At 60.8% G+C, this 22069-nt stretch overlaps 3 protein-coding genes across 15 annotated transcripts in view; 1 reads left to right on the top strand and 2 right to left on the bottom strand.

The window, feature by feature from the left end:
- Positions 1-952: 952 nt before the first annotated feature.
- POLR2E (RNA polymerase II, I and III subunit E) lies at positions 953-5494 on the bottom strand. Of its 2 annotated transcripts, XM_006050494.3 has the most exons (7): positions 5254-5492; positions 3679-3853; positions 2752-2867; positions 2323-2403; positions 1910-1968; positions 1719-1797; positions 953-1612 (listed from the first exon to the last, which is right to left on the bottom strand). In XM_006050494.3, the coding sequence occupies exons 1-7, from the start codon at positions 5308-5310 to the stop codon at positions 1547-1549; spliced, it is 633 nt and encodes a 210-aa protein (XP_006050556.1). In that variant the 5' UTR covers positions 5311-5492; the 3' UTR covers positions 953-1546. The 2 variants fall into 2 exon arrangements, with proteins under 2 accessions (XP_006050556.1, XP_006050557.1); XM_006050495.3 differs by lacking the exon at positions 2323-2403 and having other exon boundaries at positions 5254-5494.
- A 5043-nt stretch (positions 5495-10537) lies between these two features.
- GPX4 (glutathione peroxidase 4) lies at positions 10538-12936 on the top strand. 3 transcript variants are annotated; one of them, XM_025292793.2, is made up of 7 exons: positions 10538-10695; positions 11679-11773; positions 11851-11995; positions 12135-12286; positions 12397-12421; positions 12560-12619; positions 12692-12936. In XM_025292793.2, the coding sequence occupies exons 1-7, from the start codon at positions 10612-10614 to the stop codon at positions 12722-12724; spliced, it is 594 nt and encodes a 197-aa protein (XP_025148578.1). In that variant the 5' UTR covers positions 10538-10611; the 3' UTR covers positions 12725-12936. The 3 variants fall into 3 exon arrangements, with proteins under 3 accessions (XP_025148578.1, XP_044804528.1, XP_006050558.2); XM_044948593.1 differs by having other exon boundaries at positions 10591-10695; positions 11592-11773; XM_006050496.3 differs by lacking the exon at positions 10538-10695 and adding an exon at positions 11186-11413.
- A 1295-nt stretch (positions 12937-14231) lies between these two features.
- SBNO2 (strawberry notch homolog 2) overlaps positions 14232-22069 on the bottom strand; it is a 42244-nt gene continuing 34406 nt past the window's right edge. For 8 of the 10 annotated variants that reach the window (XM_044948587.1, XM_025292787.2, XM_006050497.3 and 5 more), the window contains 18 exons: positions 21363-21539; positions 21012-21109; positions 20231-20313; positions 19195-19386; positions 18817-18986; positions 18259-18390; positions 17691-17826; positions 17505-17617; positions 17332-17403; positions 17127-17235; positions 16937-17011; positions 16678-16821; positions 16503-16597; positions 16319-16411; positions 16048-16179; positions 15792-15868; positions 15516-15706; positions 14232-15402 (listed from right to left, as the gene is read on the bottom strand). In XM_044948587.1, the coding sequence (XP_044804522.1) occupies positions 14915-15402; positions 15516-15706; positions 15792-15868; positions 16048-16179; positions 16319-16411; positions 16503-16597; positions 16678-16821; positions 16937-17011; positions 17127-17235; positions 17332-17403; positions 17505-17617; positions 17691-17826; positions 18259-18390; positions 18817-18986; positions 19195-19386; positions 20231-20313; positions 21012-21109; positions 21363-21539 (2577 nt within the window). In that variant the 3' untranslated portion in view covers positions 14232-14914. Of the gene's footprint in view, positions 15403-15515; positions 15707-15791; positions 15869-16047; positions 16180-16318; positions 16412-16502; positions 16598-16677; positions 16822-16936; positions 17012-17126; positions 17236-17331; positions 17404-17504; positions 17618-17690; positions 17827-18258; positions 18391-18816; positions 18987-19194; positions 19387-20230; positions 20314-21011; positions 21110-21362; positions 21540-22069 lie in introns of those variants that run through there. The other 2 variants (XM_044948591.1, XR_006553614.1) reach the window with 2 other exon arrangements.

Below are 22069 nucleotides of genomic sequence, written 5' to 3'. Positions count from 1 at the left end.
CACAGGCAGCGAGCAAGCCCCATGCTCACCACCACAGCACCTGGCAAGGGAACCGGAACCACAGCGCCACCACTGGCCACCCTGTACCCCCTCCCATCCCCCAGGCCATAGAACCAGTGCTGGCAAGGAGGTGGAGACAGTGGGACCTCTCTATGGGGCTCAGGAATGAGAAATGGGGCAGCCACAGGGAAGACAGTCTGACAGCTTCTCCAAAGGGTGACCAGAGCTTCTGCAAGACCAATTCTACTCCAACATACACACCACACCCAGAAAAATAAATACAACCACAGCAATGTGTACCTGGATGCTCACAGCACTACTACTCATAATGGAAACAACCTGGGTCCATCAACTGAAGAAGAAACACAGTGTCCCTCAGCCAGGAAAAGGAGAAGCCCTGACACAGATACCACGTGGACAGATCCTGAGAACACGATGCTCAGGAGAGAAGCAGACACAGAAGGACACACAGGGTGTGATTCCACTGGTGGGAAACGTCCAGAACAGGCCGATCGACAGAGCTAGTGGTAGTCGGGCTGGGGTGACTGCTAACAGGATGGGGCTTTTTTTTAGAGTGATGGAGTGTTCCGCAGTTGACTGTGGTGCACAATTGTGCATGTACTAAAAACCACAGAACCACGAACTTTAAACGGGTGAACCGTATGGTATGTAGATCGCACGTCAACGAAGCTATTAATTAGAAATACAAACAGTGGCACTTAGCCTGGGGAGGGAGGCCTCTGAAGTTAGTATAGAGGAAAACTAAGTAGTCTGACCCCCAACTTCTATGGAAGAAGAGCACCAAGAAGCAAAGCTAGAGGGCGTGCTGGAGCCCCACCCCTGCCTCCTCCAGGGGAAGTGGGCAGTGACCCTGTGGAGTGGCCTAGAGCCTGAGCAAGTCTGCTCACAGCAAACCCAGCATTGTTTTGCCTTGGTCTTCAGATGAGTGAACTTATTACTCAAAATAGCTTTAATTCTTTAAGACACCCAGCATTCCAAAGCAACCAAATTCCAGTTTCCTTCTCACTGCTACTGTCCTCAGAGCCCCTGGACAGGCAGCATCAGGGCCACCGTGGGGGACACAGCAAGGGGAGGCCAGAGGATGCCGGGCCACCCTGAGGTGTCCTGGCCCCTCCAGAGGCACCGTCAGCTGGGATCTAGGGCCATGGCTTGGCATCCAGGAGAGGCTGCAGGGACTCTCAGCCCAGGAACGGCAGATCCAAGGCCCGAGGCGAAGTGCCTTAGGATCCAGGGGGAGCAGAGGCAAGTTTCCTAAGGCAACCAGCTCCCACACTCCTGGCCAGGAGCGGCGGGGGTGGGGTAGGGTGAGGGGGTGGTCACGACCATCTCTCTGTCCCCCAGGGGACATGCTGGCAGAGAAACGCGCAGTTAGTCGTGTGATCTGTGACTGTTCATCACAGAAGCTGGGCACAACCAGGCCGGAACTGGGGCTGCCTCCAGAGAGGGAAGTGGTGTGGTGCGCTCACAGGAGTGGGATGAACACCATTGCCTGGCCCCTCGACGCCAGCTGTCTGTCCACAAGCAGCTACTGTACCAGCCGGTAGGTGATGTACCTGCCTGCAGTCTCGCTCGGCCGGATGATCTTCACCACCTAGGGGCAGGAAGCAGAGCTGGAGCAGTGCAGGAGTAGCAGCCTGGGTTCCCTCTGCCCTGCCCAGAAGCCCTGGCTCTAGTTCCACCCTGGGAGGGCTTCTTACCTGTCCGCGCTTTATCCCAAAGTAGCGCGCCACAGGGTCTCCTGCCTGGATCCTGGGCAGCTGGTTCTCTCGGAGTTTACTGGGTAGCAGGTCAGGGAAAAGGCCTTGCTGGACTGACTGGGGGTCTGGGGTCAGGGTGAAAGGCAGGGTGGGGAGAGGAGCTAGGCCCAGTCAGGGGCCAGAAAGGATACTACCGGGCCAGCAGCTCCGTTACCTCTTCCTTGGTCATGACCACATGCTCCGGGACCAGCTGTGAGAAGAGAACCCGGGCTCCATGAGACGACAGACCCTGGGAGCCCCCAGGGGATAGGTACAGCTCGGGATCTAGGCGTCTGCGCCAGTCCTAACTCCACACTGGGAGGGAGGGGGTGGTGTCTGGAGCCTACAACCCTGCCCTGCAGATGGGCCACAGGGCACAATCCTGGGAGCCACGGCTCCGGGAGAGATAGAAACTGCACCCCGCCCCCCAACTCCTGACTGAAGGCTGGATCGCCCTACCTTCTTTCCACACTGGGGGGCCCCCGGACGTCTGCTGTTCCTAAAAAGGTGAGGGGCTGGGGGGTGGGTTTCCAATCTCATCCCACCCGAGCTCCCGCACCCCTACCTCATGCTCTGTGATGTTGATGAGCAGCTCCTGCTGCAGAAACTGCTCCAAGATGTACTTGGGTGCCATGTCAACCAGGGACTGGAAGAGACGTCAACCCTCAAGTGCAGCAGGGGCGGCTGCCCGCCCCTGTGTGGCCCCCAGGCCCGCCCCAACCCAGCTCCTCCTCGTGGGCAGCTGGCACCCTGGAAGTGGAGCAGGGTTTACCCTTGTGGCTCAGAGAGACATCTCGCATCATAAACTGGGAAACACCACCCAACTCTGCCCAGGCTCTGAGAACAGTAATAAGGCCTTGGTCTCACATCAAGAAAGGTGAGCACCTGTCAGGATGCTCCCAGGGTTGCTGGGAGCTAGTGTGGCAACCGGTCCCTGGGCCTGGGGACAGAGGTGCTGGCCAGGCTCCATCCCACCCCAGTGGGGCGGGCTTACCTGCTTGGCAGAGGGCGTCATGCCCTGCTGCACCACAATGAGGGCACGCGTGATGTTCTCCTCCTGCATGCGCTGACAGTACACCTTGATGGTCTTGATGCCCACCTTGGGCTCCTCTGCAGGCAGAGCACAGGCTGGTCTGTGCTGCGGGGCCCCTTCCCGTCGGGCACCCAGGTTCTAGCCTGGCTCTGCCAAGGCACTGCGGTGCCACTTCCACTCTCGGGCCTCAGCCTCCCCATGTGCAAAGCAAGAACTGGGTGCTGGTTCCCAGAATGGAGGGGCTGGCTGCCTCCAGGTCACATGGGAGATGCCAGTGCCCTGGGCGCCCTGGACCTCAGGGACCTCTTCTAGAAGTGGGGTCTAGGAGTCTGGGCTTGCCCAGGACTCAGTGGCTCTGAGGTTTGGGAAGCCCTGGATTAAGTGGTTTAGTCTGGGAGTTCATAAGACAAGGGCTGGGGTTCTCAGAGTGTAAGCTGAGGTGAGATGACCCGGAGAGCATGGTCCTGCCAGACAAAGACCACCCATCTCCATGCTGCAGCAGTGGGGGTCCTCATGATCTTGGCAGTACGCAGGGCCTGCCACAGAACAGCCGGACCCTAGGAGCCCAGCAGGTCAGCACCTAAGGCAGTCCCACGGTCTGTGTGCGGTACATCCACCCCCTCAAGCTGCTCGCACTTCCCATTCCACTAACCTACTCTGCCCCCAAAGTCCCTCTGTTGGGGTCCTGGCCCTAGAATCTCAGAATGAAACTGTATTTGGAAATGTGATCTTTAGGCCCAGAGAGAATGGATGGGTGATCAAGAAGAGGGAAGCTGGAGAAGGGGTCCCCACAGCAAGGAGGGCAGGGGACAGAAGGATAAGGGTGGGTGCATGACTCTGGGGTGCACAGCAGGTGGCTGCTGTGAGCTGGCCCTGAGCAGCCCTCACCTGGGAAGAAGACAAACATCTGGTCGGTGGGGTCGTCGTTGTGGGCCACCAGCACCGTGAGGTCCGTGCGCCTCGGCCGCCCTTCACTGGGCTTGTCCCCAAACTGGGCCTTGAACTCCTCCAGAGTCTGGTCCAGCTCGTCCTGGGTCACCAGGTAGCCACGGTCGTGGCACAGCTGCAGAGAGAAAGGGCAGGTGATCGCACAGTGGAGATGGGATAGCAGCCAGAGCTCCGGTGGGTGAGGCCACCGCAGAGGAGACTGGGGAAAGGCCTGGGATGCAAGCGGGGATGTTGAGTCCAGAGCCAGGCCCCAGGACGTAGGTCTGACAGGTACAGCAGGCCGGGAGGGTGTCGGCTGGGAAACCAGGCGAAAGCGTGAGGCCCAGGAGTTCAAGGTCCTGCTCAGAAACTGGGGCTCTGTGAGCACACAGACTAGGTGAGGACTTGGACAGAGAAAGGAAGGTTGGAGCTGCCACCCAGCCCTGCCCACATCCCCCACCGCCCCCGCCGAGTCTCCACTCAGAGACCCGGGTCTCCTCTCCCGCGGCCCCGACACCATCAGGTAGAAGTGCAGCTGGTCCAGCCCTGTCTTGGGTAGCTCTGCCAAGTGTTGGAGAGGCTGGGTCACAGCCCAGCCTTAGCTCCAGCACGATTCCCAGGAGGCTGGGTGCTCTTGATCAAGGCCCCAAGTCTTTGTGGCATCACACTGGACCCCTCTCACAAGGTGGCTTAAAGCATGTGGTATACAGAAAAAGCTGGTACGACTGCTGTGATACTGAGACTGAGTTGGTGGGCAAGGCATCTAAGTAACCACCAGACAGCGGTCAGACCAGCCCCGGGGTTCCCTCCACTGTCAAGAACCTGGGATTCTGCGTTATGCACTTAAGGTGGTGCTGATAAGACAGGCTGGGAGCTGGGACCCTTAGCAGCAGCGCCTGCACTTGGACAATCTCCTCCAGCAACAGAATACCCAGAAACTATGCGGGACTAAAAATAACTGTGCAATTGCTCAGCTGGAGCAAATGATAGACAACAAAAAGTAAAAAACTCCATTGCCACTTCTGAGGTGCCAGGAGCAAAAGCTGGGTGCCAGGCGTAGGCAGACCACCCAAGTCATCACTCTGGCATGACCCCTGGACCCGCGCCCACCCTCACCCCATTCAAGATGAGCTAAGAAGGGCGCCTGTTGTTTTCGCTCCCTCCTGCTAGAGCATAAGCTCCAACAAAGCCTTGCCTGAACTTCTAGTCTGGCCTGTTATCAATTCTTACTGATTAAAAACTTCAAGGATCAGGGGCTGTAACACCACAACCTTCCAGGAACACAAATACACGGCGGCCCAGCGTGTCCCGCCTTCCCTCCCTCCAGCTCGAGCGAGATCCTGACCCCTTCTCGGGGGGGCTCTGGGGCTCGACTCCTCCGCTCCAGCCGCGCGGCCGCGGGTGGAGAGGATCGTCCCCATCAGCGGGCCCTGCACCCGCCGTTCACGCCTCAGCCGCCGCGTGCCCAGTTCGTCTGGCGCAGCCAGGCCCGCCCTCACCGCGTTCTCCAAGGAGGGCGGCCCCCGCGCGGCTCACCTGCATGATGGTCTTGCGGATCTTCCACAGCCGGTATGTCTCCTCTTCGTCGTCCATGATTGCCGCTGCTCTCACACACTGCGCCTGCGACCGGCACGACCCGCGCCCACTGTGCCTACTCCGAGTCCTGATCAGGCCCCCAACACGTAGTCTACCCGGGCAGGGCTGTCGCAGGAGAACGCCTGAATACAGCGACCTTCGGGAGCGGCACTGCCAAGGGCAGTCCCAGCCTTACTAAAGCGGCGGTTGGTTGCGCGAGCAGCTTTTCAAACAGCACCGCCCACCCGCCCCTCGGAAGTTCTCGCGATGCTTTGACCGCAAGGCCTCTCGGGAGTGGTGGTTTTTGCTCAACTTCAGTCTGGACAGTGTTTAGAATCTGGAGAGACTTGAGGAGGTGTGAGAGGAGCCTCGGTTTTCCGTTTTATAATGGAAAGAATAAAGTGTCCCCCATTTTAGAGGATCTAAAGAGATGCTCGTACTTGGGAGGAGCTTGGTATAGTTCCTGGTGCTTACGAAATGCACCCATCTCTCTTCTCCCCCTTTCCTGTCCCCTGAGGCCCAGCCCAGCCCCTGTTTGGATACCCCAAGAGTGCACAACCTCTGCATCGGCCCTTCCCCTCCGAGTTCGTTCAGGAGGTTTGCTCACGCCTGCTAAGACCAGCTTACTTGTGTCAGTAACTTCTCATTCAGTAATATATTAATTCAATGATTCAATATTTAATGAGCCAAAGGGACGGGGAACAAAACAGACCAAGCATCCTTACATGCCAGGGAGAGACAGGACAGAAACAGTGGACATAAGTAAATGATACAGCGTGTTAGAAGGAGACAGTGCTGTGGAAAAAAAAATAGAGCAGTCTCAAATGTGGTCAGGGAAGGTTCCAACAAAAGTCCAAAGGGTGAGAGGGTAGAAGCCCTGGGGATGTCGAGGAAAGTGTATCAGGTGGAGGGTACAGCGTGTGCAAAGGCCCTGAGGCCTAGTGTGTTGGCAGCAAGGAGGCCTGTGGGTCAGAAGGTCAGGTGGGGCAGATCTTGGGAGCCCTTGCTGGTTGGGTTTGAGAAGTTTGTGTTTGCGGCCATTTTCAGTATCTCCACAGGGCAGAAACAGGGAGACCAAGGAGTGGGCTAGGGAGGACCATCCTGGCCAGAGATAGATGAGGCTTCAAGTGAAGGGTGAGCTGTGGGTAGGTCCAGGGTGTCTGGAAGGCAGCGCTCACAGGATCTGTAGGTGGACAGGATGTGGAAAGACACAGAGACAAGCAGAGGAGGAAGAACAGACCTCGGTGGGGAGGCGTAGGAGGCAGATCAGGAGCAGATCTTGGACATAGTGAGCTTGGGACTCCTGGGGGACACTACAGGGAGACATCTAGGGGACAGTAGGGTACAAGCCTGAAACTCAGGATGAGCTTGGAGTGGAGGCTGATGTGGGTGTTGTGGGCGCACAGTGCAGACTGGAGTTGAGAGTCTGATGAGGTCACGGAGCACGTCGGAAGTCAGGCCTGAGCCCTGAAGCTGGGAGGAGGGGGGAGGAAACGGCAGAAGGCAAAGAGATGTGGCTACCTGGGCTCCAGTGCTGGCTGGGTGACCTGGGCACATTACTTAACCTCTCTGCGCCTCAATGTCCCCCTCCCCCTTTGTGGAACAGGGGCAAGAACAGCACCCACTGCATATGTACTTGGCTGAAGACTGCAGGGTGCTGGCACTACCTAAGTGTTCCTGAAACAGAATAGAGGGTGGGTAGAAACCAGGTATCCTGGAGCCAGGTGAAGGAGGTATCTGGAGGAGGGGGGATGGAGCAGCTGTCAAAGCAGGTCTGCAGACTGAGAAGGGGACTGGCCCAGGGGCCAGTCTTTGTGACCACAGAGGGCAGGTCCAGGGAGGGGGACTTTCTTTATGGGAGGAAAGAAATTGGAGATGTGGATGAAGGGGAAGAAAGAGAGGCGGTCTAGAGTGGGTTTTATTTATTTTATTTTTGGCTGCATTGGGTATTAGCTGCTGAGCACAGGCTTTCTCTAGTTGTGGCAAGTGGAGGCTACTCTCTAGTTGTGGTGCACAAGTTCTCATTGCAGTGGCTTCTCTTGTTGCAGAGCACGGGCTCTAGGGTGCCTGGACTCAATAGTTGTGACTCACAGGCTTACTCCAGCATGTTAGATCTTCCTGGACCAGGGATTGAACCCATGTCTCCTCCATTGGCGGGTGGATTCTTAACCACTGAGCCACCAGGGATGTCCTAGAGTGAGTTTTAAGACAGGAGAAAGAGTGTCTGGCTAGGTGATGGGCAAATCTGAGTGGGGGAGGGGGCAGAACTGCTGGAGGTTCCCAAGGGCAGCCTAGAGGTTACCCAGGGAAGGCCCAGGTGTGGGTGGCAGGGGATGTTAGGTGACCTTGCTGTTCCTTGGGGAGAAGGCAATGGCACCCCACTCCAGTACTCTTGCCTGGAAAATCCCATGGACGGAGGAGCCTGGTAGGCTGCAGTATGGGGTCGCTGAGGGTCGGACACAACTGAGCGACTTCACTTTCACTTTTCACTTTCATGCATTGGAGAAGGAAATGGCAACCCACTCCAGTGTTCTTGCCTGGAGAATCCCAGGGACGAGGGAGCCTGGTGGGCTGCCGTCTATGGGGTCACACAGAGTCGGACACGACTGAAGTGACTTAGCAGCAGCAGCAGCAGCTGTTCCTTGGGGCAGGGAAGAGGGGAGAATGGGCTCACAGGAGCAGGTGGGCCCCACCCCATCGCCCATGAATCAAAATTCTGCCTGTGACTGCATGGCCTCAGCAATGGGACATGGAGTTGCAACTTTCTCCTGGGAACCCGCCACCATGCAGCTCTGCCAATTGGCAGAGCCCAGGGGCCAGAAATCAGGCCACCACCCCCACACTCCTGGCCGGGGATGTGAAATCCAGCAGCAGCTGTGGGGAAACCTGGCAGCTCCTTTTAACACCTAAAGTGACCATGTGAGCCAGCAATTCCACTCCAGGGTGCATGCCCAGGAGAAATGAAACACAAGCCCACACAAAAAGTCTTGTACAGCATCACAAAGCCAAATGGTACAACAGCACAATACTCATTAATGGATACATGGGTAAACACAATATAGTCCATTCATATCATAAGATATTACTCAGCCGTGAAAAGCAGCACTGACACGCACTATAATGTGGATGAACCTTGAAAACATGATGCTCATAGAGAGAAGCCTCACACAAGAGGCCACCTAGTATATGACTCCATTGATGTGAACAGTCCAGGACAGGCAAATCCACACAGAGTAGATTCATGGTTGTCAGGGGCTGAGGTAAGGAGATGGAGGAGACTGGTAATGGGGACAGGGTTTCTTTTCAAATGACGTAAGTGACACAGAAAGCAAAGAAGTGCTGTCTAATTCCACTCACAGGAGTTTTAACGGGGTGAGGAAATAGATGGTGGGTGCCATGGGTTGGGGTGGGTGACTACAAATGGGGATGGAGTTTATTTTGGGGTGATAAGAATGTTCTGGAATTGCGTAGTGGTGATGGTCCCACAACATTGTGAATATTCTAAAAATCACTGTATGCTTTGGTGAAAATGTTGAATTTTATGTTATGTGAATTTTAAACTCAAAGGCCACCACAGGGGATCCTTCCTGGAGCCTGGCTGGGGCTTCCCCAGGATTCCACTGCCTCCTCTGTAAGGGGAGGAATGTTTGGAAAAGCAATGAATCCCCAGGCACAAAGCCCTCCCAGAGCCAGTGGAACCACAGCCAGCAGCTCGTCCTGCCCCCTCTGCTCTCACTGTAACTTGTATGAAGTCAGGAATGGGGTGAGACCTTGCCCATGTCTCCCCTGCAGTGGGCTTCATGGGGAGGGGAAGTCATCCTAAGCTATTTTCCTGGAAACCCTCAAGTAACCAGTCAGAGGGTGGCCATCTTCATGACAAAGTTACAGATCCCACCATAAGGGAAACTAGGAACAGCTGTGTCGTTCTAAGGGCCACTCAGACTGGCTGGTGTGGGTGATGACACCCAGTGCTGGCCCCCCCCTCCTCCGGCGGAAGTGAGGGGGCATTTCCTGAGATGTGAGATAGCTAAGCTGAGACAGTGAGGGCTCCAGCTCATTGTGACTTCAGAACTCACCGGCTCTGGTTGATCAGGCTGAGAGGCAGAAGTACATGAAGGCTGTTGTGCAAGACAGGAGTGTGGCAACCTGGCCCCAGGGATCCTGTCCCCTTTGCCACCAAATGCGGCCTACTAAGACCCCTGGGGCAGGCCTAGGTTGCAGGATGTGTGTGTATGTGTGTGTGTGTGGGGGGCGTTCCCCCAAATGAGCCCAGCCCCAAAAGTCCTGCCCCCAAGACCTCTGCAGAAACGTCCACGGGGGAGGATCCAAGAAGAGAGAAACTGACCAACAGCACAAACTGAAACCACCCTTAGGCCGCAGGTCAATGTCCTTCCGCGGCTAGGGGTGGGGGGCAGCCAGGTGGGCTGTGGAATTCCGTGACTCAGGTCCCGAGAATGGGATGGGCCTGCTCTCTGGCCGGTGGCCCAACGCCTGAGCCTAGAGGGGAAATGCTCCAGGAGCCAGATCAGCGGGCGCTCTGTCCCCTACCGCGTGCACTCGTGCTGTGTCACGTTGGAAGTGACAAAAAATCTCTCTGGTCTTGTGTTTTCCTTTCTAAGCACACACCTGCCAGTCCGCTCAGAGAAGGGGGCGGGACCACAAGGTAACTGCCCGAGCTTCCCTTCCCCCCCAGGGCTCAAGTGTCACTTATATAAACGGCTAAGCCTGCACTGTCCAAGGGCGGCAACCTTCAGCCGTGCGCTCATGGCGCATCCCTGCGGCAGCGCCACCGCCATCCGGGCCTGTCGCCGCCGGTGACCTCCAGGCCCTCGTAGCAGCACCGCAGCCCGAGTGGGGGTAGTCCGACGCCCAGCGTGGTTTTATTTACATTTCAAAGAAACAAATACGTTTTCAGTAAGCTGAGGCATGTTTTCTGAAAGTTCCAGCCAACCTTTTCCCCCACCACCCCGATCCGCTGCCACGGGCTTCCAGTAGTATCTCAAGTTGTCGGGCATCCTGAAGTGCGGATAACTGTCCTCAACCCATCTACGCGCCGCCCGCGTAGACCCGCCCGCCCGCCCATGCGCAGTCACATACAGCGAAAAAACCCGCAGCCCGGCCCAGGCCCCGCCCCGCCAGCCTCACTCCGGCCTCCCATTGGTTGGTGTGGGCACGCGTCTGCGACGCCTGAGCATCCGACCAGTGAGAGTGTTGCTGGGCGTGGCGTAGGGCGGGGAGGTGAGGCCCGCCGGCGCGCGTCCATTGGTCGGTTCGGCGAGGGGAGGAGCGCTGCTTTCCCGATCCCCCCCCACCGCCGAGATGAGCTTTAGCCGTTTGTACCGCCTGCTCAAGCCAGCGCTACTCTGCGGGGCTTTGGCTGCGCCGGGCCTGGCCAGCACCATGGTGAGTGCGGCGCCGCCGGCCGGCCAGTGGGCCGTTGGGCGGGCGCGCGACCTGCCTTCTGGCGACCTTGGGCGGGGGGCGCCGGCCGCCCCCCCCCCCCCCCCGGCCATTCGGACCGAGGCTAGAGCGCGGGGGCGGGGGGCGGGTCACGGTCCGAATCTGGGTCAGGGACCGAGGCGGCGTCCGGGGGGCCGGGGACAGGGCTGGGCGGTCGGAACCCACGGTTGGAAGCCCCTGACGCGCACAGGCTCCTGTATCGGGGCAGCTGGGGGTGGCGCCGTCGGCCTCTGGCTCCCCGGCTGCGGCCTGGAGAGCGGGGGCGGCCGAAGGGGTGGAAATCCGGGATCACGCGCCGCGGGTCGTCACTGCCCCTCCCCCGCCCTGCGCGCCCCGGGGCCCCTTGCGGTGGCGTCACAGAGAAGCGGCCTGGCGCCCTGGGCTACCGGCCCTTTGTCCCCGGGGCCCGGCGCTCGGTGGGCACAAGTTCAGTCAGAGACCTGCGGGCATGGGCCGCGCAGCCGCCTGCTCCCCGGGTCGTCGCGGGCAGCGGCGCCGCTTGCCGGCCGGGCGACGGCGCCGAGCCCCTCGAAGGAGGAGGGCTCGGATATGCCGTCGCAGGAGGGCGCGCCCCCGGCGGAGGAGGCCAGCTCCTGAGAGCCCTGGGCTGGCGGGACCCCCGGCCGGGGAGAGCGGCTGCGCCACCGAATCCCAAGACCCGGTGCGCACGGAGGCCCCCACACCCAGCGGCCTCCCCCATCCAGTGGGGCACCTGGCAGGGTCCCCAGCCTCCCTAGGTCTCAATGACTCCGGCCCAATGCTCCGTGTTGTACAGGGGAGCCTTTGAGGAGGAGCCTCATATTTTGCTTAGTCCCAGGGCCCGGGTTTTTCTTCCTTAGGTACCCTGGGCTGGGCGAGTGGGCCGAACGGCTGCGGGCGCCACGCCCCGAGGTCAGTCGGCCGCTCAGCCAGTCCTTGCCTTGCAGTGCGCGTCCCGCGACGACTGGCGCTGTGCTCGCTCCATGCACGAATTTTCAGCCAAGGACATCGACGGGCACATGGTTAACCTGGACAAGTACCGGTGGGTCCTTGCCCACTTGGTGGGGGCGGCGGGGGTAAGGTCGTGGCCCTGACCTGACCGCCTCATCCTGTCTCCAGGGGCCACGTGTGCATCGTCACCAATGTGGCCTCGCAATGAGGCAAAACTGACGTAAACTACACTCAGCTGGTCGACCTGCACGCCCGATACGCCGAGTGTGGTTTACGGATCCTGGCCTTCCCTTGCAACCAGTTTGGGAGGCAGGTGCGTTGTGGCTGGCCCTGGGTGTCCCTGTGTGTCCCTTTGTGCGGGCTGGGGAGAAGAGCTGTCTGTGGAAGCGGGGACTGAAGTGGGTATAGGCCTCTCCCCACTCACCCCCTCCTTCCAACCCGGGTCTACACAGGAGCCAGGGAGTAATGCAGAGATCAAAGAGTTCGCCGCTGGCTATAACGTCAAATTCGATTTGTTCAGCAAGATCTGTGTAAATGGGGACGACGCCCACCCTCTGTGGAAATGGATGAAAGTCCAGCCCAAGGGGAGAGGCATGCTGGGAAAGTGAGTTGGGGGCTGGGGGACAGGGGAGGACAGGATGGCTTCCCCGGGGCAGTGGAGAGGGGATCTGCAACTGCCAAGGGATTCCTCACAACCTCATGCTTCTTTTGTAGCGCCATCAAATGGAACTTCACCAAGGTAAGGGGGTTAGGGGCCCTGGCGGGGTGGACAGACTCAGCCACCAGCCACAGATGTGCTGCTTGGAGAGTCCAGAGCCATGGGGACGGCAGGTGGGGGCCACTGGCTCACTTCAGCCCCACGGTGGCCTCCTTGCAGTTCCTCATTGACAAGAACGGCTGTGTGGTGAAGCGGTATGGTCCTATGGAAGAGCCCCTGGTAGGTGCCTGTCTGGGGAGCCCGCTGGGGGGACTCGGGAAAAGGCATCCCTCACCGCCTTCTCCCCCGCAGGTGATAGAGAAGGACCTGCCGTGCTACCTCTAGCTCCACAAGGTGCTGCCCCTACCCAAGTCTGTTGCCTGTGTTCCGAGGAGCCTTCCCCCGGTGCCTATGACGGTCTGTCTGAAAACCAGCCCCTGGTGGGGCAGACCTGAGAACCTGGCGTGCACTCCTTCCGGAGGAAGGTCCCTTGGCCTGGCTGTGGCTTGGCAACCCCACCTCTGGCTGCCTTGTGGGAATAAAATGTACAACACAGATTGGCTTGCTCCTGGCTTTTGCTAACCCAGGGCTCAGGGGCAGGTGTCATCAACTCCCCAGGCTGAGGGGGGTGGGGGCAAGTGGGAGGTGGAGTTCCTTCAGGATTCAGAGGGCTCCACCTGTCCTGCCTGGGGTTGCTAATCTCCTCGGCCCAGCCTAGCCCGGCCCAGCTGAGCTCATCCTGGGGGAGATAATGCCTCCTCATTGGCTACTGCTCTCAGCCTTGGTCTCCTCTAGTGTACCCAGGTGTGGGGACATCAGGGGACTTGGGCTGGTGACCCTGCCGTTGGGAGGCCCGCTGCACCCAGGCTGGGCATCAGGCCAAGCTGGTTTGAGCACCGAGCCATGCCTGACAGGGCCTGCTCACCATGCTGGCCTTGTGACGAAGACACAGTCCGGGCATCAGGCCTGCCCATGGGCTTCACCTGGTGGATGCAGCCCCACTCCCTGGGAAGGGCTGTGGGTGGGTACAGCCTGCCTGCTGCTCAAAGGGGCCATCCTGTGAGAGTGGGGGGTGGGCAGACAGCTGTAGAATGGCTGAGCTGGCTCCTCTCCTGCCTCCACCAGCCAGAAAGATCAGCAGCCTTCCCCCAGGAGTGGGGGACCTATGGGGGAGGGGACTGGCTGGGTCTGGATGGAGGGTCAAGAGCCACCTCCACCACCCTTGGCTGCTTCTAGCAGGGTCTCCTGACTGCTCCCTAGTCCCTCTCCAACTTCCAGGCCATGGGTTGGGCATGCTCCCCAGTTTCCAGGAACAGCTTGTCATCCCATCCTGCCTTCCAGACTGAGCGCAACTCTTGGGCTCTCCTGTCCCTGGGCTGCCCTGCCTGCCATACCCAACACCATCTGGAGCAGACCTGGGAAGAAACCAAGGCAGAGATGGCAGTCAGTTCAGATCAAGGGGTTCCAAGGAACGGGACTCAGTATCACCAAGAGGGGCCCGGCGGGGGCGGGGGATGGTGTCACATCTCAAGTGGGCAGGGAGCAGGGTATCTGGTCCAAGGCTCCAGGGGCTTGGTATAGTCAGTTCAGAGGCAACTGGCCTGCTGTGGGGATGCCAGGATCACACTAGACAAAGGGCCCAGTGGGGTGGGGTTTCCCCTAGCCTGGCCCCAGGCATCCACAAGGCCAGGTGCCATCGTGGGTGAGATGAGCTGGCAGAGGATGAGGGCCAGAAGTCACTCTGACCTCACCCACACCCCACTGGGAAGGAACACGCAGGGCACACCCACCACCATTGCCCCCCCTCCCGCCCCACTGCCCTGCAGATCGCAGCAGCAGACAGCCTGGAAAGTAGTGAAAAGGCACATATATTTAAAAAAAGATCTCTTTACATATATACACTTGAATTAATTATAAATACACATAGAAACCAGGGGTACAGCCACCAGCTCTGCAGGGATTCCAGGCCCCTGAGAGGTGGCTGGACAATAATTTAGGGCACAGAGAGCAGGGAGGGGTTGCATATATTAAGAGGGGATCTGCCCCTTGGAGCCCCCCAGAAGCGGTGGGGCCCTGAGCACCTGGGGTTTCCTGAGTTTCCAGCTCTTGGGGCCACCCAGTTTTGTGGATGTCAGGGGTACAGGCCTGACTGGGCCTTCTAAGGTGGGTGGGGTGGGAGCCCCAACCCAGGCCTGGAGTGGGGCAGCAGAGGACAGAGGCACAGAGAAGAAGGGCCGCCACTCCAGGCCCTGCCTGGCCCCCAAGTATCCTGAGTGGGGGCTGCACTAGGCCACTGCCCACCAGGCAAGGCCTTGGAGGGCCCCCCAGGGCGGACAGCATTTTGGGGGTCTGCCCAGGCACCGGGCGGGAAGGCACTGCAATAGAGGCCTCGGGAGGCTGGACGAGGGGCCCCTGGCCCTGCTCCTCTCAGTAGTCGGCTGGGGTCCTGGCCCTGCTCGGCTAGCCACCCTCTTCCCCGTGTAGACGGGAGCCTATTACGGATAAATAAGTTTCGTCCGGGAAGGATGCCTGGACCTAGGAGTTGGGAAAGGGGGGGCTGAACTGGATGACGCTCTGCCGCTCTGGTGCTCCACCTGCCGGTGCGCCCGCTGCCCCCGCACCCAGAGGGCCCAGAGGGCCAGGCGGCTCGGCGGGTGGCGCGGCGTTGAGGGAGCGAAGCATGTCCTCCAGCACCTCCTTGAAGTTAATTTCGCAGCCCTGGTGCAGGAGTGCCACGGGGTCAGCCGGGGCGTCGGGGGTGTCGGGGGCGCCCAGCAGCTGGCCGCCGGGGCCGGGGCCCAGGGCCGGGAAGGTGAAGGGTGAGGGCGCAGGGAAGGCCTGGGCTGGCGGGCTATATGTGAGGTCCAGGACCTCCCCGGGGCCGAAGGGCAGAGCAAGGGGGCGTGGGGTGGGCGGCAGCGCGAGGAGACCCCGAGTGCGCGCTTGCTTGCGCTTCACGTCGGCATCCATCAGCTGCAGCTCCTGCAGGACCCGACGCACGCAGACCTCCGGGATCTTGATGCCTGCGGGGGCGGGGTGGAGCGGGGGTGGGGGAGGGGGGGGGCGGGAGCGTCAGGGCCTGGGGGGCGGGGCTGAGGCTGCCCACCTCCCCCAGCCCGCTGGTGCCTTGACTCACCGACTTGCTTCTTCTTGTCCTTGGTCTTGAGGCGCACGATCTGCAGGTAGCTGCTGCTGGTGACGTCGGCCATGACGGCAGCGATGCGGCCCCACACGCGCAGCAAGGCCCCGCACAGCATGTAGTGGTGGCGCAGCCGCAGGCCCTGCGCACAGTCCTTGCCCTCCTGCACCAGCCGGCAGTGCCGGTTCCTGCGGGGGACCGCGGCTCAAACCAGCTGCCGCGCAAGCGAGCGCGTGCCCCCAACAGTCCCCCCAGGCCACCCCGGGCCCTTACCATGTGGTGTGGCTGCAGTGCGTCAGCGAGAAGGTGTAGCTGCTTTCCCAGGGCTCCCTGGCCTCCTCTGCCGTCACCTGTGTGGACACAGCGGGTTGAGCCCCTGCAAGAGCCAGTCTGCGATCCCTAGCCAGCCGGCGGGAAACTGCGGTGCAAAGGACCCTGGGCTGCTCATCCCCCACCTAGCGGCCAGAGCGGCCTGGGGGCTGCTGGACACTGGAGCATTAAGGGTACAGAAGGTGCCCCGGGGACCTACCCGGTGGAACCTCCGGCTCAAGCTATCCAAGGACTCTAGCTGGCTCTGCCGCCCTATATTGGGCTTGTACACGGTGAAGAGCTTGCCGCGGTTCTGCTGGGCCAGCAGGCAGCTGGGCTTGTTGCCGCGGACCTGGATGGGGCAGTGCACCGCATATCCGAGAAGGCATGTCAAGCGAGAGGGCGTGAGGATGGCCACCGCCCTCCCCTGCCAACCCACCAGCCTGGCTCCTGCCCCTGGGAGAGCGTTGGGGGTTTGCTGTAGGGCCCACCTTGTAGGAGAGGTAGAAGCCATCGTGGGTGCCCGTCAGCTCCAGCGACCGGGCGTAGGCCTCTTCCCACTTCAGGCCACGGTCCACACTGATCTGCGGGCACGCAGGTGTCAGGTGATGGGAGGGGCAGTGAACAGGGTGGGAAGGGGCGGTGAGAGGGGTGGGGAGGGGCAGGGCTGCTCACCTTGTAGAAGACCACCTGTCCATCCTGCGGGTGTCCAGGCGCCAGGAACACCTGCTGGCTTTCCTCATAGATCTCATCAATGCCAGGGGCCAGGTCTGTAGAGGGTTGAGCGGGTGAGTGGGGCGAGCGGTGGTCTGGGGCCTGGCCCAGGGGAGGGCGTCCCCACAGGGCTCACCCAGGATGCCCATGTCGTATTTGCCCTCCCTCTTGTCGGCGGCAATAAGATGGTCAAAGGTGTCGGAGAAGTACTGGAAGAGTGCGTTCTGCTTGTGCACCTCCAACCCCAGGATGCGGTTCAGGAACTTGCTGATGGAGCAGTCTGCGGAAGGCAGGGTGCCTCAGGCTATGTCCAGGCAGCCTCCCTGTCTCCCCCTCTCCCCTCATATCCGCCCCCTCCTCCCCATCCTGGAGGTGCCAGCCAGCGAGGGACTCACCCTTCTCCACGTCCAGGCAGCCGGACCGGGACTCGCGCCCGCCAATGCCCACTGACAGCAGCCCCTGTTTCATGTCTGTGGGGAGGAGGAGCCTCGCACTACTGCTGGCCACAGCCTACCGGGGCTCCCCCTCACCACCAGTGTCTCCTGTGCCCTTGTTGTGTATGTGTGGGGGGGTCTACCAGCTCACCACGGAAGAAGGCAGCATCCCCTCCGGGGTAGCCCTGGGGCAGTGGCACTTTGCTCTCCGTCTGGCTTAGGATGGTGGTGAGGACACAGCTGAGCGCCCGGGCACCATACTGCGGGGAGGCCCAAGGGCCATGTCAGAGACCAGGGCACCCCAGGTCTCAGCACCCCGGGAACACTCCTCCCCTGGGCCCAACCTCCTTGGGTACCTTGTTCTCAAAGTTGTACTTGCTCAGGTCCCGGGACTCAGTGGCACGGCGGTCCCCATGGGTCAGAGCCCCCTGCCCAGGATGGGAGGCCATCACATGTTACTCACATGTTGCTCCTCCCTGGCCCGCCCCCCTTGGGGAGCTACCAGCCCACTCCCAGCCTAAAGGCTCACCAGGCTCTCCAGCCGCTTGGCCACGATGGAAGCAAACCTGCGCTCCCCTGCCAGCTCTGAAATGAGGAAGATATACTCCGGCGCAGAGACCTGGTTGGAGCGGTGGGTCCGGCCTGGAGGCAGAAGGGGTGTTTAGGGACCAGGTGGGCCTCCTGGGGCGTGGCCTGGGGCCGGAGCAGGGCTCACCAAACTGCTGGATGGCTCGGTCAGCGCTCCAGGGCAGCTCCAGCGTCATGTGCACCCGGCGCCGCTGGTTCTGCACCCGGCGGTCAGCTTGGAGGGAGACGCCGGAGCTGGAGGCCTCTGAGATGATGGCTACAAGCTGGGACGCAGGGTTGGGGATGGGTCAGAGGGGTGGCAGGGCGGGCAGCCTGCTCCACCTTGCCCCACACCCCATGTGCCCTGGGTTAACTGGAAGTATTCAGGGTGACCCACACAAGAAGGTCAGGTATGTGTGTCCCTGAGGGGCCTCTGTGGGCTTAGAGTCGGGACCATCCTGAGTCACCCCCAGAGTCTGCTGGCCCTGAAGACATCAGCTCCCATGGGGTGGCTCAGCATCAGCGGGCCAGGCACTGACAGAGGGCCTGGACGACTCAAACTGAAAGTGGGACTGGTGAGGGCTGGGGGCCCACTCAGGCACACAAGCACAGCACACACCCCTATACACAGCTGGTGGTCCTCCAGCCAGTCTATCAAGAGCCCTGCACCTCTCAGCCCACATGCAGCCACACCCAGGGTGCCCCAGGGCCCCCACCTTCTCCCCACTCATGAAGCGTTCCTTCTCCCTGAGGTTCACGTGATCAATGGAGAGACCCTGCTCCGCTCGTGACTCAAACGCCACCGTCCCGTCAGGTCTGGACACTACGCGGCCCTTCCTGCCGGTCATCTATGGCCGTGGTGGGGAGAGAGGACAGGTTGTCAGCTGGTGTGGCCACCCAGGGGCTGGTCCCCACGGGCCTCAGTTTCCCCATCTGTCCCCCCACCTGGCTCCTGGGGCTCCAGGGTGTGGGTGGGTGGTGGGGGCTGCCAGAACCTGGCCTCTCCCTAGGCTCGGGTACCCATGGGGTGGTCAGCAGGCACTACATCTTCCTGAGTCTTTTTACTGCAACCCGACCACATAGGACCAAGACAGATCTGAGGTGGCACCAGGGCCCGTCCCGGGAAAGCGCGCAGGCACACAGTGGAAGAGAGGAAGGGAAAAGGAGGGGGGTCAGGGGTTGGGCCTGGGCAGCACTGCCTGAAGGGGAGAGCAGGACACTGGACCCAGCAGCCACCCCCACCAAGCTGGCCACCAGGGGGCACCAGAGCTCACCTCGGCCACGCACTCTGGGCCCCCCAGCTGGTCGATGAGCTCATCCAGGGTGTTGACTGGCAGCTCCCGGCCCAGCGCCTGCACCTTGGCCAGCAGGTCCTGCTTCAGCCGCTCAACCCGCTCCAGGACTCCGGGGCCGTGCAGGTCCCGCTGTGGGGGGCACAAGGGGCCTGTGGGGCCAGAGGGTCAGGGGGAACTGGGCCAGGCTGCCTGTCCACAGCCCTGCTCCCAGCCCTGGGCCCTCAAGGGTGAGGGAGTCCATGGGTAGTGGGGGTCTAGGATCTTTCCCCGAACCCCTGGCTGCCCCTGCTCATGTGCCCCTGACTTCCTGCTCAGAGCCTGAGAAGCAAGGAAGGGGAAGGCGGCATTGGGCCTCACCGCGGTCATCGGCTGGGAGCCCGATGGCATCCACGATGACCACGTCGTCGTCCAACAGGGACTCGGGGGAGGAGTGGAAGTCACTGTCCAGGCCACCATCCGACTCCGTGCTGCTGTCGTCACTAATGCGGATCACACCTGCTGCCTCATATGCCAGCCTGGGTGCCTTGGCCCCACGGCCCCGTGGCCGCCCTGCAGGGGAGCAGTCAAGGGTCACTGCAGCCTGGTCCCGGGGTGACTCCCAGTGGTCCAAGGACAGGCTGCACGCCTGGATGATTAGGGCGTATAGCCCAAGCCCTTTCCCCCTGTGCAGCTGTGGCATGTCTGGGGGCTGCTGCTGGTGGGGACGTGTTACCGACCCTGCCAGACTTCCTGACATAGCAGTGTGTCCTTGGGTGGTGCCCGGGGAGGCCACGTGCCCCACCTCACAAGGTGGCGCTAGGTGGGTCGGCCAGAGGACATGCCCAAGCCCTGGGGGGTGGCGGTCCAGGGGCCCAAGTAACCTGGATACTGTCCCAGACACCCTGCAGGGTGCTCCCAGCCAGAGGGGCAGGACTGGGCCCCAAGGCTGGCTGTGTGCTCTCAGGTGAGTTGCTTGGTCTCTCTGAGCCTCACTTCCCCCTGATGAGAGGATGCTCAGCCTTTGCCTGCAAGAACAGGGTGCAGTGTGTGCCTGCAGGTTAGGTGCTCGGGCCACTCCCCTATCCTGGGGTGCTTTGTATGAGCTTCATCCGGTCCCCTGGACCAGTGCGGTTTCAGCCTCAGGCTCACTTTTACCTGGGGAATACGAGGCCCTGCCTTCTGGGGATGAGGCTGGAGGCCTTAGGGATGCACTAGCCACACCGTCATCCTGCAGCACTGGGGTTTTTTGCTGACTGAACAGCTGCGCTGGAGAGCTGGGGTGGGGACGGGCTCAGGCCATGTGGCTGTGTGGCAGCACACCAACCCAGGTTGAGGGTCAGAAAGGAGGGAGGCTGGAGGACCGGCAGGAGCAATGAGGGGCCATAGGCACAAGGTCCAGGCAGCGGGCACTTACGCTTTCTCTTACTGCCTGCTCCTCTCTCTCGCCTTCTCTTGGTCGAAGGAAAGTGCTTCTGAATTAGCGACAAAAAGACGCCTCTGAAAGTGAGACGCAGAGTTTGTTTTCGCTGGGAGACATGGAGGGGTTGGGTCCCATGTGTTAAGGGCTACTCTGCAGAGTGGACGCTTAGCACTAAGGGGCCCCAAAGGGTGGGTCTGGGCACAGGGGCTCAGAGAAGATGGGTAGAGGGGGAAGGAGCTGCAGGGACGGGGCAAGGGTCCCACCGGGGTCCTACCCACACTTGGTGAGCAATGGATGAAATATAGGTGGGGGGCTGGGTGGGGCTCTGCCTGCAAGTGCTGATGGCTCTGAAGTAGAAGGGGGGCATCCCAGGGTGGGGGGCCCAGGGGAAGGACGGACATGCTGGACCATGTGGGAAGAGACGGGGTGAGGCAGAGTGGACAAGGGGCCTTGTGCTGGGATCCTCACCCAGGGTGAGAAGGGAGGCCAGGGGCTTTAAGGACCACCAGAGACAGTCCCTAAAATCTGTGCAGTCCTTGAATCAGCCCGGTACCCATGCAGGGGGCAAGGCTGGGAAAACCTCATTCGAAAGTCTCAGGAACCTGGGCTGGTGCCCACCGAGTCCTAGGTCCCCATGGTTACCCCTTCTGGCTTAATAACCTGGGCTGGACCTAAGGTCTCTGAGGGTCGGAGTCGGCTCCTTCAGCTGGGGTCACAGGCAGGGCCAGGCCCCAGGGTTGGTCACACAGGGAAAGGGCCCTAATGTGTCACTCACTCAGCAGCGGACACGAAGCCATCGAGCTGTCCCTCCTTCTCGCCCAGCACCTCCCGGGTCCGCGCCTCACCTGTAGACTGCAGCCCGATGACCACACACTGCGGGGGTGGGTGTGTGTGAGCAGGCTTGGCATCCCTGCCCCCACACCCACCCCTGCAGCTGGGAACCTGGGGCTGGCCTGTTACTCCGTTCTCCCTCCCCTGTGTTACTCAGGCTGCCAGACCCCAACAAGCCCACATCCCCTGGGACGTTAACCTGGCACCAATGGCTGGCCTCAGCTCCCACACAACCGTGATCTCCACACAAGCCTGTGCCTGCTTCTTTCTAGGGACTCAGCCCAGCCCAGTTCACCTTGTCCTGGGCCAGCTCCTCCTGGGCCAGCTCCACCAGCCGGTGCACCTTGGCGGCCACACACAGGTACTTGAAGAAGCGCTGATGGGCTGACCAGAACTGGCCCCACAGGGACTTGCGCGACTCCAGGCCGATCCAGTCGGCTGCCTGCTGGAACACGCCCAGGGCCTCGGCCCACTGCAACGACATGCCCAGCTCAGCTTGCTACTGCTGGCCCCCGCCCCACAGAAATGTAGGGCCAGAGGATGGGGGCTGTAAGTGGGGCTATACAGAGGCCCTGGCGATAGCTGGATGGTCAGAAATGCCAAAAATCCAAAATGTATAATGTTCAGAAAGCCACGGTGAAAATGGCACTCATGTAATCAGAGGGTAAATGGACAACACCTCCAGAGTGGTGGGGATATCTGCCCTGCCCGCCTCCTGCCACTGGCCCCCAGGGGACAGCGGGCCATGTCTGGGGCATCTGTAGCTGTCACCAGGGAGGGGGTTCTTGGTGTTGACCTGGTGGGGCCGGAAAGGCTGTTCTACACCCTGTAACACCTAGAACAGCCCCATAAAGAGAGCCTGGAGCTCTGGATCACACCTGGGCGCAACGTGGGGAGGGGAGTCCGACAGAATCCTCAGCTAGAATGGGACTGAGATGCTGGGCTCCCGCCAAGGATGAGGTGGGTGGGTCAGCCGCTTCCTCCTGTCTACAGTCTGACTAA

Source organism: Bubalus bubalis, chromosome 9 (assembly GCF_019923935.1).
Source record: "Bubalus bubalis isolate 160015118507 breed Murrah chromosome 9, NDDB_SH_1, whole genome shotgun sequence".
Taxonomy (NCBI): Eukaryota; Metazoa; Chordata; class Mammalia; order Artiodactyla; family Bovidae; genus Bubalus; species Bubalus bubalis.
Note: the sequence above shows the minus strand (reverse complement) of the source record. Positions and strands in the feature narration are given on the sequence as shown.

What these genes read in the sequence shown, in the direction of transcription:
- POLR2E (XM_006050494.3), bottom strand. Translation starts at nt 5,310, where the DNA reads ATGGACGACGAAGAGGAGACATACCGGCTGTGGAAGATCCGCAAGACC. An exon ending in TCCGCAAGACCATCATGCAG is followed by an intron (nt 3,854 to 5,253) that starts GTGAGCCGCGCG and finishes TTCTCTCTGCAG; the next exon opens with CTGTGCCACGACCGTGGCTA. An exon ending in TGACGCCCTCTGCCAAGCAG is followed by an intron (nt 2,404 to 2,751) that starts GTAAGCCCGCCC and finishes CGTCTCTTCCAG; the next exon opens with TCCCTGGTTGACATGGCACC.